At 39.5% G+C, this 17,160-nt stretch overlaps 1 protein-coding gene across 3 annotated transcripts in view; it reads right to left on the reverse strand.

The window, feature by feature from the left end:
- Positions 1-17,160, reverse strand: part of znf407 (zinc finger protein 407) — a 509,138-nt gene that overhangs the window by 149,587 nt on the left and 342,391 nt on the right. For all 3 annotated transcript variants that reach the window (XM_063056048.1, XM_063056031.1, XM_063056041.1), the window contains exon 7: positions 14,141-14,261. In XM_063056048.1, coding sequence (XP_062912118.1) covers positions 14,141-14,261 — 121 coding nt within the window. The remainder of the gene's footprint in view (positions 1-14,140; positions 14,262-17,160) is intronic.

Here is a 17,160-nt window from a genome sequence, read left to right on the forward strand (position 1 = left end):
CTGGAAAGTTTTCTTGGTCTTCCAGATATCAACTTGACCTCCACTGTTCCTGTTAACTCTCACTTCTTAATTACATTACAAACCGAGGAAACGGCTACCTGATTACGCTTTGCTATCTTCTTATAGCCTTCTCCTGCATTGTGGGCATCATTTATTTTAATTTTCAGAGTGTTAGGCAGCTGCTTAGAGGAGTCCATGGCTGCTGATTGGAGGGACAAGGTTTGAGGAGTCAGGGTATTTATAAAACTTTGAAATTTGCATCACCTGGCCTTTCCTAACGATAACTGTGAACAAGCCATAGCCCTAACAAGCTAATTAAGGTCTGAGACCTTGGTAAAAGTTATCTGGGAGCTCAAATCTCTTGGGGTGCCCAAACTTTTGCACGGTACTCCTTTCTTTCCTTTCACTCTAAAATTGTACAAAACAAAAATAATACACTAATCTTGCTTAAAATGTTGTAAAGAATGTTTCATCTTTAACTTTATGACTTTTGGAGATCAGTTCATCTTCTACTCACTTAACTAGTCACAGCAATTTTGACCAGGGGTGCCCAAACTTTTGCATTACATAAATACTTTGATAATAAATGTACTTTGAACAAGTGGCATGGTTTGAAAGCCTGATGTGTGCTCTTGTACAATGTTTTTCTGGAACTGCTGGGGCTGCTTCTGACTCACCCAGAGTTTCTTAAAAATATAGGGGCTGTTTGGTCCCTTTCAAGGCTTTACAACCAAGGAAAACCTCTAAAGCGTAGTCATTATTGAAACATAATTATCATAGTGGCAAGTTACAAGCAGTAAATGTCTATAAAGAGGGGAAAGGAGGAGAAAAGATTTCAAGGTGATTGGTGCACTAAGGAGGAGTGTAAAATGACAGGCAGGGTATACAAGGCAAATCCACCATTCACCCTAGAATCATTTTATGCCAGTCCCCTCCTCCCTATTGTATTGGCCATCTCTCCTCTCTACTCTCAGTCCTGTTGCAGGGTTTTGACCTGAAATCTTCACAATTCCCTTCCACCCAGAGACGCTGCTCAACCTGCTGCGTTCATCCAGCAGATTGTTTTTTGTTCTAAATTCCAGCACATGCCTCCAGTCTAAAATGGTGGCTCAGATATAAAGCCTAAGATGATGCCGATAAGTGGGGACTCTTTGTGTGCAGCTCTGATGGAATTCATCAAATATTCCCATTTAGGACTGCTACAGCTGAAATCCACAGTCACAGACACAGGTACTGCAGGAAGCACTATCGTTTTAAGGCATTTACAAAAATTCTAGCAATCCTCAAAATCGCTGGACTCTGGATGGCAAACTTCCCTTTAAGAAAAGAGAAGTGCGGAAAGCATGCTGGGCTACACATACAATCGAAATGCAGAAGCCTCAGACACTTCACTCCCGACTATACTGCTGGCGAATGTACAGTCTCTGGAAAATAAAACTGAAGACCTCAGAGCAAGATTGCAGTACCAGATAGACACAGGAGATTGCTGTGTACTTTGCTTCTCGGAAACATGGCTCACCCCTGCCATTTCAGACACAGTGCTGCAGCCCAAGGGTTTCACCATTCACTGCAATGACAGGACATCTGAGTCTTTTAAAGGTAGAGAAGGTTGAGTACGCTTCATGATTAACTCATCATGGTGCACAGACGTGGTTCTGTCTTAATCCTGCTCACCCGACCTGGAACATCTAGCAGTTAAGTGTTGTCCATTTTTCTGCAAAAGGAGTTTTCTATTGTTACCCTGGTAACAGTGTATATTCTATCTCGAGCCAACATCACTCAGGCATTGGAGGAGCTGAACACCATGATCAACAGTCACAAAACAGCACACCTTGTTTCCTTCCGCATCATTGTGGGGGATTTCAACCTGGCCAGCTTGAAGAAGTCTCTGAACAACTACCACCAACAAATCACCTGTGGAACCAGAGAAGCCAACACACTTGACCACTGTTATAGCACCATCAAGAACACTTACCATGCCATCACAAAGTCATGCGTTGGAAAGTCCAATCACCTAGCTGTACTTCTACTCCCAGCATATACGCAGTGACTAAAGACCACAGCACCAGTGGTGAGGACCTATGAGGTATGGTTAAGGGAGTCAGGTGGACACTTACAAGACTGCTTTGAGATTGTGAATTAGATAATATTCAAGGATTCACCTTCAAGTCTGAATGAATATGCCACCATTGTCACTGACTTCATTAATACCTGTGTGAATGACTATGCACTTTCGAGAACATACTGAACACACCCAAGCCAAAAGCCGTGGATGAACCAGATTTATAGACCGCTGAGGGCCAAATCTGTAGCATTCAAGATCAGTGATCCAGAACTATACGGAAAATCCAGATACAACTAACGCAAGGCTATTTTAGAAGTGAGAAAATAATTCCAGTTGAAGTTAGAGACAGAATCGAATGTATGACAGCTCTAGCAGTGTTTACAGGCCATTACTTCCAACAAGGCAAACCCTAACATTCAAGATTGCTTAATATCATTTCCTATACATGAGTGTAAAGGAGAATGAAATAATTGTTACTCTGGATCTGATGCAAAACAAAAAAAACACTAAAAGATAAAGAACAGAATAATAATAATAATTTAAAAACACAATAAATATAAATACATAAGATAGCTTGTATACATAGACTGATTGTATGTCCGTAAATTGATGCTAGGCACAGGAAAGTCTGTCAATAAGGTGACTGACAGGAAATAATACGTTGTGGTGGTTGGAGTGTGAGGGGGGCAATGGGGTAGGTGGGTTAGTGGGGCATGAATAGCTGTGATGCTTCACTTCCAGAGGCGCTCATCGCCTGTTAGGCATGCCTTGAAAGAGGGAATAAAACTTCACTTGTGTGAATCCTTGCAGCATCTGGCGATCGTGATCTCAGTCTCGGAGTCTGATGGTGTACCTTGTAGGCCTCTGAAAACTTATGCCAACCAACTATCAGGAGTGTTCAAGGACATCTTCAGTTTCTCACTGCTGCAGTCAAGAGTTTCTTACCTGCTTCAAAAGAGTAAATATCATGCCCAAGAAGAGCAGGGTGAGCTCCCTCAATGACTATCACCCAGTTGTACTCACATCTACTGTCATGAAGTGCTTTGAAAGGTTGGTCATGGCCAGGATTAACTCCTGTCTAAGCATGGACCTGGGCCCGCTGCAATTTTCCTGTCGCTGCAATAGGTCTATAATGAACGCAATCTCACTGGCTTTCCACTCGGCCTTAGATCACCTGGATAATAATAATACCTACCTCAGGCTTTTGTATGTTGATTACAGCTCAGCGTTCAACACCACCATACCTTCAATACTAATCAACATGCTCCAAAACCTGGGCCTCTATATCTCCCTCTGCAGGAGACCACAGTAAGTGCAAGATCAAAAATAACATCTCATTGAAATCAACACTTGCACACCTCAAGCTTATGTAGTTAGTCCACTGTTCCACTCTCTACACACACATCTGTGTGGCTAGGCACATTCAAACAGCATCTATAAATTAGCCAATGACACAACAATTGTTGACAGAATTCTAGATGGCGACGAGGAGCCAAACAGGAGGGAGAGAGATCAGCTGGCTGATTCGTGTCGCAACAGCAACCTTGCATTCAACGTCAGTTAGACCAAGGAATTGATTGTGGACTTCAGGAAGGGGAAGTCAAGTGAACACACACCAGTCCTCCTCGAGGGATCAGCAGTGGAAAGGGTGAGCAGTTTCAATTTCCTGGGTGTTAACTTCTCTGAAGCTCTAACCTGGCCCCAACATTTTGATGCAATTATGAAGAAGACATGTTAGCAGCTATATTTCATGAGGAGTTTGGTATGACATCAAAAACTCCTGCAAATTTCTACAGATGTACCGTGGATAGCATTGTAACTGGTTACATGACAGTCTCATATGGAGGGGCAACTGCACAGAATCAGAAAAAGCTGAAAAAAATTCCAAACTCAGCCAGCTCCATTATGGGTATTAGCCTCCCCAACATCCAAGACACTTAAAAAAGACGATCACTAAGAACCCCATCACCCAGGACATGCCCTCTTCTCATTGCTACCATAAAGGAGGAGGTACAGGACCCTAAATGAACAATAAAGCCATGAACACCACCTCAAACAAGAGAAAATCTGCAGATGCTGGAAATGACAAAATGCTGGAGGAACTCAGCAGGCAAGGGAGCATCGAAGGAAAGGAGTAAACAGTCAACCCTTCATCAGGACGGATGGAGGGTCTCAGGCCAAATCATCAACTGTTTACTTTTTTCCATAAGTGCTGCCTGGCCTGCTGAGTTCCTCCAGCATTTTGTGTGTTTTGCACCACCTCCATATTTTTGTTCTCTTTTTGCACTACTTACTAAATTAATTTTTTAAAACTGCTGAAACTTATATATATTTTAAAATATTATGTATTGCACTGTAAAGCTGCCACAAAACAAATTTCACACATACGCCAGTGATATTAAACATGATTGTGATTCTGAAACTCCAGGTTACACAGTGCGCCTGACAATGAACCGCAAGTAAAAATTTATACACAAGGCGAATGGCCACTCATTTTGTAAAATGTTCTGCTGAAATACTATAATACAAATTGAAACAGCTGCAAAACAAAGCTCTCCCTCAAGGTTTTACAATTCAAGAATAAAGATTATGGTGAAAAGAATGCGCTCCAAAAAGCATGTAACAAGTTCCTTCTTAAATGTCCAATAACTTTTCTCATTTTACATTCAATTTGTAACATTCACATGGACACACACAAAATACACTTTAATTACCAGGGTTTCAGACTGAAGCTGTTACTAAATCCCTCTATGTAACTGGAATAAATATTCACAGACAGTATACTTTGTGCAGCTAAAATAAATTTAAGTCAATATCTTTGCAAAGTCAATTTCAGAAGTCAATCAGTACATCTGAATTCACTAAATTAGAATTGAAATAATTTTATGCTATAAAAGGATATGTAACAGAAGTATAATTTTTTCAATTACATATAATTTGTGAATATGTCAGTAAGAATATGTCAGACTATGATGAAGAAATGATGTGTATATTAATCTTTGCTGACCTATGGAAATATTTTGATTTTCCATCCCACAAAAGTTTTAAAACTCAGTGAGTACATTTTGAGCTTTTACGTACAGTAGGATCTGGCTAACTAGGACACATCGGGACCAGTACATTTTGGCCCAATTAAGCAGCGACCCCACTCAGAGAAATTTCATGGATAATAGTATATTTCATGGATAATCATATATAATAATAGACAAACTACCATTAACTGAGTAACAAATTATGTACTTAAATGAATTACAGAACAAATTAGAATACTAACAATATTACTACAGTACTATAAAACTGTAGTCCCTAACAGTTAATGGCAGAAGAATTCATCCACAGTTATGCTAGGTGTTCTTTTGATAGACTGTAAACACATCAGTGCAGACACCTAGTGCAGATAATGGACTGCCTTCATACAGTATATTCAACGACTGCATCCTCCAAATCTTCATTTTCATTTAAACATTCAAGATGATTGTTGAAGTGCAGATTGTTATTATTGAATATAATATAGTTGGGATCACAGAGACATGGCTCCAGGGTGACCAAGGATGGGAGCTCAACATTCAGGGATATTCAATACTCAGGAGGGAGAGACATGAAAGAAAAGGAGGTGAGGTAGCATTGCTGATTAGAGAGGATATTAACGCAATAGAAAGGAAGGACATTAGTCGGGAGGATGTGGAATCGATATGGATAGAGCTGTATAACACTAAGGGGCAGAAAATGCTGGTGGGAGTTGTGTACAGGCCGCCTAACAGTAGTAGTGAGGTTGGGGATGGTATTAAACAGGAAATTAGAAATGTGTGCAATAAAAGAACAGCAGTTGTAATGGGTGACTTCAATCTACATATAGATTGGGTGAACCAAATTGGTAAGGGTGCTGAGGAAGAGGATTTCTTGGAATGTATGCGGGATGGTTTTTTGAACCAACACATCGAGGAACCAACTAGAGAGCAGGCTATTCTAGACTGGGTTTTGAGCAATGAGGAAGGGTTAATTAGCAATCTTGTCGTGAGAGGCCCCTTGGGTAAGAGCGACCATAATATGGTGGAATTCTTCATTAAGATGGAGAATGACATAGTTAATTCAGAAACAAAGGTTCTGAACTTAAAGAAAGGTAACTTTGAAGGTATGAGACGTGAATTAGCTAAGATAGACTGGCAAATGACACTTAAAGGATTGACGGTGGATATGCAATGGCAAGCATTTAAAGATCACATGGATGAACTACAACAATTGTTCATCTCAGTTTGGCAAAAGAATAAATCAAGGAAGGTAGTGCACCCGTGGCTGACAAGGGAAATTAGGGATAGTATCAATTCCAAAGAAGAAGCATACAAATTAGCCAGAAAAAGTGGCTCACCTGAGGACTGGGAGAAATTCAGAGTTCAGCAGAGGAGGACAAAGGGCTTAATAAGGAAGGGGAAAAAAGATTATGAGAGAAAACTGGCAGGGAACATAAAAACTGACTGTAAAAGCTTTTATAGATATGTGAAAAGAGAAAGATTGGTTAAGACAAATGTAGGTCCCCTACAGACAGAAACAGGTGAATTGATTATGGGGACCAAGGACATGGCAGGCCAATTGAATAATTACTTTGGTTCTGTCTTCACTAAGGAGGACATAAATAATCTTCTGGAAATAGTAGAGGACAGAAGGTCCAGTGAGATGGAGGAACTGAGGGAAATACATGTTAGTAGGGAAGTGGTGTTAGGTAAATTGAAGGGATTAAAGGCAGATAAATCCCCAGGGCCAGATGGTCTGCATTCCAGACTGCTTAAGGAAGTAGCCCAAGAAATAGCGGATTCATCAGTGATAATTTTTCAAAACTCTTTAGATTCTGGACTAGTTCCTGAGGATTGGAAGGTGGCTAATGTAACCCCACTTTTTAAAAAAGGAGGGAGAGAAACCGGGGAATTATAGACCAGTTAGCCTAACATCGGTGGTGGGGAAACTGCTAGAGTCAGTTATCAAAGATGTGATAACAGCATATTTGGAAAGCGGTGAAATCATCGGACAAAGTCAGCATGGATTTGTGAAAGGAAAATCATGTCTGACGAATCTCATAGAATTTTTTGAGGATGTAACTAGTAGAGTGGATAGGGAAGAACCAGCGGATCTGGTATATTTGGATTTTCAAAAGGCTTTTGACAAGATCCCACACAGGAGATTAGTGTGCAAACTTAAAGCACTCGGTATTGGGGGTAAGGTATTGATGTGGATAGAGAATTGGTTGGCAGACAGGAAGCAAAGAGTGGGAATAAACAGGACCTTTTCAGAATGGCAGGCAGTGATTAGTGGGGTACCACAAGGCTCAGTGCTGGGACCCCAGTTGTTTACAATATATATTAATGACTTAGATGAGGGAATTAAATGCAGCATCTCCAAGTTTGCGGATGACACGAAGCTGGGCGGCAGTGTTAGCTGTGAGGAGGATGCTAAGAGGATGCAGGGTGCCTTCGATAGGTTAGGTGAGTGGGCAAATTCATGGCAGATGCAATTTAATGTGGATAAATGTGAGGTTATTCACTTTGGTGGCAAAAACAGGAAAACAGATTATTATCTGAATGGTGGCCAATTAGGAAAAGGGGAGGTGCAACGAGACCTGGGTGTCATTATACACCAGTCATTGAAAGCGGGCACGCAGGTACAGCAGGCAGTGAAAAAGGCAAATGGTATGCTGGCATTTATAACAAGAGGATTCGAGTACAGGAGCAGGGAGGTACTACTGCAGTTGTACAAAGCCTTGGTGAGACCACACCTGGAGTATTGTGTGCAGTTTTGGTCCCCTAATCTGAGGAAAGACATCCTTGCCATAGAGGGAGTACAAAGAAGGTTCACCAGATTGACTCCTGGGCTGGCAGGACTTTCATATGATGAAAGACTGGATCGACTAGGCTTATACTTGTTGGAATTTAGAAGATTGAGGGGGGATCTTATTGAAACGTATAAAATCCTAAAGGGATTGGACAGGCTAGATGCAGGAAGATTGTTCCCGATGTTGGGGAAGTCCAGAACGAGGGGTCACAGTTTGAGGATAAAGGGGAAGCCTTTTAGGACCGAGATTAGGAAAAACTTCTTCAGACAGCGAGTGGTGAATCTGTGGAATTCTCTGCCACAGGAAACAGTTGAGGCCAGTTCATTGGCTATATTTAAGAGGGAGTTAGATATGGCCCTTGTGGCTAAAGAGATCAGGGGGTATGGAGGGAAGGCTGGTGCAGGGTTCTGAGTTGGATGATCAGCCATGATCATACTGAATGGCGGTGCAGGCTCGAAGGAGCCGAATGGCCTACTCCTGCACCTATTTTCTATGTTTCTAAGGCTGCAAATTCCTCATGGTTCCTAACATGTTGAAATAGTGACATCGTTTCATTTTCACCTCTGGCCATTTCTCGCATCTCCAATCCTGAATGCTGGAAACCGCAGTATCAAAACAGTTCCTTAGAGTTTCACCACTTCTTTCTCACCAGTGACAAAAAAATCACTCCTTTTTGAACACAAACACACATAACTGACGCGATTTAAAAAGTGCTTGCTCTAAGCATGGTATAGTGTTTAGCAGCCATACAAGAGAATGCAATTGACACTAGTTAAAAACTTATGCAACTGGCTCCTGGCCAAATTAAGCGGTAGAGTGTCCCAAATTAGACAAAGGAAACACCGGCTATTTTTTCAGCCACATAAGTGGCTTCACTGATTAACCAGAATTCACTGTATTTACAGGTATATATGTGAGTAAAATCAGACAGCCATAGAAATGCTGAGCAGATCCAAGGGTACTTGGAAAAAAAATCATTGTTTTTGATATGACATGCGACAGAACTAAAGACTGGAAGAAAAGCAAAACACTGACACTACCTGTACCTATAAAACATTTATTACAAAGCAAAAACTCCATGTTGTCTCCCAGGTAACTTGACCTTAATATCTTCTCAAGTAATTTGATACAAGACCAAAAACCTTCATGACAGAGGTGGATATTAAATAGCAGCTTCAAAGGGAGAAGGAATAAAGGAGATAGTCACATTTAGGGCCTCTGTTGCTGAAGACAAGATTTCTACAGAACCTCCATTTTTGGTCCATAGTTTTGCTCATCCTGTTATAGGCAAGATGTGGTTAAACTGAAAAGGATGCAGAAAAGATTTATGAAAACGTTTCCAGGACCAGGGAGCCTGAGTTACGGGATGAGGTTGGCCAGGCTAGGTCACTACTGTTTGGAGCACAGGACAATAAAGGGTAGCCTTTTAGAGGTTTATAAAATTATGAGGGGCGTTCATTTAGGGTGAGAGGGGAAAGAGTTTTCCCCAGCGGAATCCCAAATTAGGGGTCATAGACATCGGATGAGGGGAAAAGATTTAAAGGGGACTTGAGGGATAACTTTTTGATGCAGAGGGTGGTGAGTACATGGAATGATCTACCAGAGGAGCATTATTTAAGAAGCACTTGGATAGGTACATGCAGGACATAGAAGAATATGGACTAGATGTAGGAAATTCAATCTAGATAGATAGATAGATAGACACTATGATCAGCATGGACCAAAGGGCCAGTATCGCGGTGGATTGCTCTATTCCTCTACTTTAAATCATGTACAATGGGGTGCATGAAATGATGTAGACAATTGAAAATGAAAGGTATGTGAAAATGACTTGGTGGCATTGATAATTCAGACAGCAGGATTTTGAATGAGTTTCTCTCTGAGGCACAAAGAGGCCAAGAAGGGGACAATGGAACAACTATAAGGTTTATTGGTTTGGAGAAGGTAACTTTAAGGGCTGTCACTGACAAAAGAGAACAGAAGGTACCAGACAATGGTCCTTACTGACTTACACAGTTATACGAGCCCTCTAGTGGGGCTACTATCCATTGCACACTAGGTAGTTCTAAAGTGTTTGGAATCCACATCTCCTTTCCTTTACCTTTACTTGTGCAATCCCTTCATAGTTATATTGATTCAGCTACTTGCTCTTTCTTTTAAGGGCACTTCACTGTTTGCAGAGATGATCCTTCTTTATGATCCAATAATTTCACCTCTTTAAGCCTCGTATACATCTTCCTTGCCGAAATCCTATTATAAGCTACCTGTGCTCCCCTTTCCCAAATATTTTCAGCAGTAGAAACAAACATAGTAGGTGGTCACATGGCTCAAAGCACCTGCTCTGCCATTCAGCAAGATCAAAGTTGTTCTTATCTTGTTATTAGATCCACTTTCTTGCTTGGCCACATAACCCTTGACTATTCTATTGACCAAAAATCTCAGCCACTAATATGTATATTCAATGACGCAGTCACTGTTGTAAAAAATTTTAGTGATTAACTGCCTCCTGTGAAGTAGTTCTTCTCAACTCAGTCCTGAATCGTCATCTTATTATTTTAAAATCTGATCTCTACCTCATCATCCCCAAATCTAGCCCATTAAGCCTTGACAGAACACCAATCATTCATCTAAATTCAAAACTGCTGTCTGCTTAATCAGTCCTCAGATGACAAACCCCAACTGTTGGAATCAATCTGATGATCCTTCATTGCAGCCACTAAATGACCTCTATATCCTTCCTTCGGTAGGGAGTCCAGATCAGCACATCATATTCCAGATGAGGTCACACCAGGGCCCTACAGAGTTGTAACAGGACCAGTCTGCTCTGGTCCTCAAATCCTCTTGCAATAAAGGCCACAGTAAAATTAGCCGTTCTGACTTCCAGAACCTTGATATGTTATAAGACCAAAAATTACAACACCAAAATTATGTTACTGTCTTTTCTTTTATCCAGTTGCTGAATATCTTCAGCCTTCATTGTCTGTATTTGTAATTTCCAAAATCTTTCAATCCCCCATCACTTTTTTCTGTTTTTTCTACCAAACCAAGCAATCTGGGATTATACTATGATTGGTAGCCTTAACTAAGTCATTGATACAGACTGAGATCAGCTTGAGCCAGTGACAAGGCCAATGCCATCCCTCTAGTCTCAACCTCGCAATCCGGAAATGACCACTTCAATCCCATTTTCTCTGCAATAACCACATCTTATTCCACACTTCCAATCTCATGGTGCTTGCACTCTATTTAATAATGATTTATGCGACACTTTATAAAAGACCTTCAAAAAGACAAATACATAAAATATACTGATTTCTCTTACTCATTCCCTGATTACAACCTCCAAAAATTAACAGATTTATCAAACACTACTTTCCTTTCATAAATCCATGTTGACTCCACCCAACCCACTATCACTTGTTTAATATCCTATTGGGAATATTAGTAATAGATTCCAGAATTTTTCCTTCTACTGGTGGCAAGCTAACATTTTCCCTCTCCATCCTTTCTGAAATAGTAAGGTTTCATTTGCTGCCTTTCAATGAGGCAACTGAAACTTGGAACCGCTTTGGAATCAATGGAATTTTGAGAGAGAATCAAATCTTCTCACTTGTGTGTTGATTAGTTCCATTGAACATATGCCAGAAAGTCAAGTCAAGTCAAGTCAACTCACTTTTTATTGTCATTTCAATCATAACTGCTGATACAGAACATAGTAAAAATGAGACAATGTTTTCCAGGACCATAGTGCTACATGAAACAACACAAAAACTACACTGAACTACGTAAGAAAAAACACAAAAACTACACTAGACTACAAACCTATCCAGGACTGCATAAAGTGCACAAAACATTGCAGGCATTACAATAAATAATAAACAAGACAGTAGGCACAGTAGAGGGCAGTAGGTTGGTGTCAGTCCAGGCTCTGGGTATTGAGGAGTCTGATGGCTTGGGGGAAGAAACTGTTACATAGTCTGGTCGTGAGAGCCCGAATGCTTTGGTGCCCTTTTCCAGATGGCAGGAAGGAGAAGAGACTACAAAGAGAAAGGGACTACAAAAAGGGTAAGACGAGAGAACACAAAATAATCCTCATAGAGGGATCAGAAGTGGAGAGAGTGAGCAATTTCAGGTTCCTGGATATAAATATCTGTGAGGACCTAACCTAGATGCAACATATTAATGCAGCTATAAAGAAGGCAAGACAGTGGCTATATTTCATTCACAGTTTGAGGAGATTTGGTTTGTCAACTAAAACACCTGATAACTTCTACACATGTACCGTGGAGAGCATTCTGACGGTCTAGTATGGTGGGGGTGGGTGTGTGGGAGCTTACTGCACAGGCTCGAAATACAGTAAGTTGCAGAAACTTGTAAAATTAGTCAGCTCCATCACGGGTACTAGCCTGTGTAGTATCCAAGATATCTTCAAGGAGCTGAGGCTTAGGAAGGCGGCATTAATCATTAAGGACCCCCAACACCCACATACCCTCTTCTCATTGTTACCATCAGGAAGCAGGTACAGAAGCCTGAAGGCACACACTCAGCGATTCAGGAACATCTTCTTCACTTCTGCCATGTGATTTCTAAATGGACCCGTGAGCACTACCTCACCACTTTTTTTTTGCACTATCTATTTTAACATAATTATTTAATAGATATACATATACTTACTGTAATTCAGATTTTTATAAATATTTATCATGTATTTCATTATACTGCTGCCATAAAGTTAACAAATTTCACAACATATGCCTGTGATATGAAACCTGATTCTGATTCTGAAGGCTTGCTGCATCTCCAATATCCAGTTCGATAAAACATTTACCCTAAAAATGTTACTTTTTTTCTTTTTCCAGATACTAAATATCATCAGCCTTAATTTCCATCATTTAAAGCACGCTTTCCCATTTCTAACCAAAGTTACGTTCTATGTCCCCAAAGGCCGCCCCTTGCCAAAGCACTTTAAAGGAACACTTTTCTTTTTTACTCACACTCAAAATATAGTACCCATATTAATGAGCAATTTTATTTCACTGACTTATTATAAACATCTTTGCCAGCTTTTTAAATCCAAGATAACAATGTTAACATTTTTCAACTGAAACCGATGTACCCATTCCCTCTCACTTGGGGAAATAAAATCATAACACAAGTAGAAAAATGAACAAAGAAAATCATTCGGTGCATCACTCAATTTATGCTATCCCTTCACTGGAGTTATCAAATTAATTGTATTCTCCTTGTTCTTTCCACACAATTCCACAATTTTTTCCCTTAATCTCTTCCTCAGGTTTTTAAATCTAATTCCTTTTAAAAATATATCTGCATCCATCTCCCTTATTCAACACATTCCAAAGTGCAACAACCCCTTCAATTCCCCTTTGCCAATGCTCTTAGGCTAACTTAGCAAAATAATTTTCTTCACATCTGCTCCATCAAAATTACTTTTGAAACACACCAGTGAAGCCCTTTGTCTCATTCAAGGAGAATTCTCTGTACTTCTCTGGTTAACTGAGCCAAATTGGGATCAGAAATGTTATCAACATTCTCAAAACAATGTACTAAATTTTCAAAAATAGTTAGCAGTTGCACATTAAATGCATTGCAGTAAATCTTAACTTCTGCTTTAAGTGAAGCATGCTTCTCAAATGGCAATGGACTCAATATTAAAAATGGAAGATTATCCAAAATAAAAGTAGAAACATAGAAGAAATTGAAAAAGAGAGATTCAGTGGGAATGTTTGAGATCTGAAATTAATGCAGAAATTTAGAAATGGAAAATAGATCAAGTAGCATCAGATTAACATTTTGCTAATCTTCAGACAGTATTGAGTAAAACTTACCAGAGTTTTAATTTAATTGTTTGTTTACTAAAACTATCCATTTGATCAGTTTGGAGCAAATATATCAAGTAACCAACAACTTCCTCAAATTAAGTGTAACCACTCCTATATTTAAGAAAGACATTTCTCTTGTTATCCTTCCATAATTAAACATCTGATTTTGACAAGCAATTAAAAAAATGTATCCTGAAATTTCTTCGGCATGCAAATAATGAAATTAAACAAGACATGATCTGGATTGCCAAACACCCTTAAAAATGCAATCTTTGAGGAATTTAATTCCTAATTAGATATGTAATTACTGATGCTGGTTATGTACTTAAATGGCAATGTATTTTTAATTTGAACAAACCTTTTCTCATCACCTTTAATCTTTTTCACATCAAATGGCATCTAATGAACTGTTACCTGTAATCACACCAAGGACACTTATAAGGTTTCTCTCCTGTGTGGACACGTTTATGTCGGGTCAGATGGGATTGTGTTGTGGAAGCGAAGTTGCATTGGTCACATTTGAATGGCTTTTCACCTACAAAAGAAAGCCTCATTATTTTTTTCCATGACAGACTCCTATAATTATTAGAGAGTAAGGATTAAAAAAAAACTTTACTACAAAAGATTTAATTTCAGAAGCATTTACCCATTGACCGAGTTGAAGAGCTATTGTATATACTTTATTTTTGTAAGTGTTCACAATCTGAAAAGTCTGATACTTATATTATAAGGTGTAATGTTTTAAAAGTCACAGATTGCATATTTTTGCATCTTTCACCATAATAATGTACCAGCTCTCAATTAAATGGTCACGACTGGATTAACCTTTTCAGTCGTGAACATAATGTTTAGCATTTTTAAATGAACAGATTTCAATGGAAGGCAGAGCTACCTTTATAAAGGATATCAAGATACTGAAGAGTTTAGTAGGTGGCTAGTTTTCATTTGGTGGCTTGTCTTTGCTACTCTTTAGCAGACTTCATAATAAATAGAGAAACAGTGAATGGGGAGGAAAGAGCCAAACCAGCTTCCTTGACATAAATTTGATGCCTTGAGCATCACAACATGCATTTTCCAATCCACTCTAAATAATATGATGTCTTAAGAGAGCTAAAACATAGAAAATCTGGCCATATAGGTATCAGGTAAGTAGAAGCAAGAGTCGGAAACCTGGCCCTTTCAGTCTGTAAAAACAGCTTCTTTCCTGGTGTCATAAGACTATTGAATGTTTCCCTGGCACAATTAGATGACTCTTGAGCTCACAATCTACCTTGTAATCTTGCACCTTCTTGTCTATCTGCACTGTACTGTGTCTATACTGCAAATGAATTGATCTGTATGGAGAACATGCAAGACAGGTTTCCCACTGTCCCAGTTTTGCTGTGCCATTCATGAAGACCCTGGGTATCTTTTACCACAGCACTACCTGCTAAGCCTTGATCCCCTAACATAGAGAGATCTATCAAACTCCATTAGAATATCAATGACTGTGCCTTTATAGTCTTGAATAAAGAAATGTCTACTCATTTTAAATTCTGATACTGTAACCCTTATAATTCCTCCCTGCATCCATCCTTGCAGGCCCTGTTTGAACATTGTAAACATCAATGAGATCAGTTTTCATTTATTCAAACCTGGAGGTGACAAGATTAATAGACAATCCCTATTCATACAGTAAACCCATCATCTCAGAAACTACTTGAGTAAATATTTTTACTATTTTAACTGTATACTTTTTTTAGATAAGGAAGCAAAAACTTCACAATATTCCAGCTGTGGTCTCTCCATGTCCCTGTATAACTGTAGTATGAAAAACTGGGAAATTACTTTTTTAACCTCCTTGAGCAGTGAAAACTAATCCAGGCCAAAACCTTGAAGCTGGTCGTTGTGAGTGATACAGTGATTCTGCTAACTGAAACTAGTTTGGATTCAAGTTTAGCAATCTTTTTGCCCTTATTTTACAGGAAAGGAAACTGGATTATTCAGCTTATGTGTGCTGAAACTACACTGGATGGATGGCAAACTGCTTATGCAAGAGCAACTGGGTTACAGCCTACTTCACAGTCACTCTGCTGAGAACTTCAATCCATTATTTTCAGGCTGTGGACCAGTGGCTCTGACTGGATATAGACCAGGAGGTTGTATTACATGACCTAAGGTCTCCCACTGTACATACATCAATGTAATGCCCTACCTGTGTAGAACCAACTAAGTGCAAATGGTCCAATTCAGTATCTAATTGGATGATTTTTACCTCAAGCCAAGCACCTTAGCCTCTCAGCTCTTATTTAAAAAAACCATTAAGCAAAGTTGTTTAAAAGCTATTTTTCAAAAAACATAGTTTTTTTAAATCAAAAGAGAGGATACTGGAAATACACAACTTGTCAAGCATTATCTGTGAATAAACAACTTGAGACAATGTTTCAGGTCATTAAGCTTTTATGAGAAGAGATTTCCATTTCACTATCCAGTGAAGCTGCCTAACCTACTGAGTGCTTCAGATAACCTCTGTTTAATTTTTAGATTTCCAACATCTGCAAGATTTTTCCTTCAGATTACAGTTCTCTTTAAATAATTGCTGTATTTGTCAACTGCACACTGGACTTTAGTTAGCAAGGCAGATATTCCTGAACCACTGGCATCATGGGGGGGGATGGAGGTGGCTCAATTGGGGGGAGAGGGATAATGGAACAAGTCATGATAATGATGTTCAGTTCATCCTGCTTCACCACTTACACCAAGATCTGTTAAGGTTTGATATGGCCAGCGAAATATATTCAAGTACTAGTCCAGAGACTTGAAATCTTAACTGACACTTGAGTGCAGCATTGAGCAACCACTTCAAGGATGAGAGTGAAATCTTTTGGCTAAGATGCTGAACTGAGGCAGAGATGAAATAAATGCCAGAGCAAAGAAGGAGCTGAGGTAAATTTTTGATGTCTTGGGTTGGGTGAACATTCACCTCCTAGCCAAATGATGAGCAGGAGCCTCCTGTGATCTAATTTCACACTGTGTTCTCTCCAATATAACAGTGCTACTCTGCCTGTAAAATGCTTTGTGATGACTGGAACCTGTGAAAGCATTGAATATTATTAAATACTTTGATAATAAATTTACTTTGATCTTTGAACACGGGCCAATGGGACTGGCTGAGATAGGTATCCTGGTCAGCACAAATGAGTTGGCCTGTTTCCGTGCTGTGAAGTTCGGATAACTGGTGTTTGGCAGAACAGATGGATGTGCTGAAGAAATGCAGAATTTACATTAACCCAGCAGCACAAAGATACACACTAAGAACTGTGCTTGCCAATATAATGAACTGATAAACCAGGCTTTGGGACTACTCCGGAGTTCAGATCTGAGGACTCAATTTTGGTTTGGAATGCTGTTGTTGTTCGCTTCAATTGCTTGCCTGATTTTTTTTTTCTTTCTGT

Source organism: Mobula hypostoma, chromosome 1 (assembly GCF_963921235.1).
Source record: "Mobula hypostoma chromosome 1, sMobHyp1.1, whole genome shotgun sequence".
Taxonomy (NCBI): Eukaryota; Metazoa; Chordata; class Chondrichthyes; order Myliobatiformes; family Myliobatidae; genus Mobula; species Mobula hypostoma.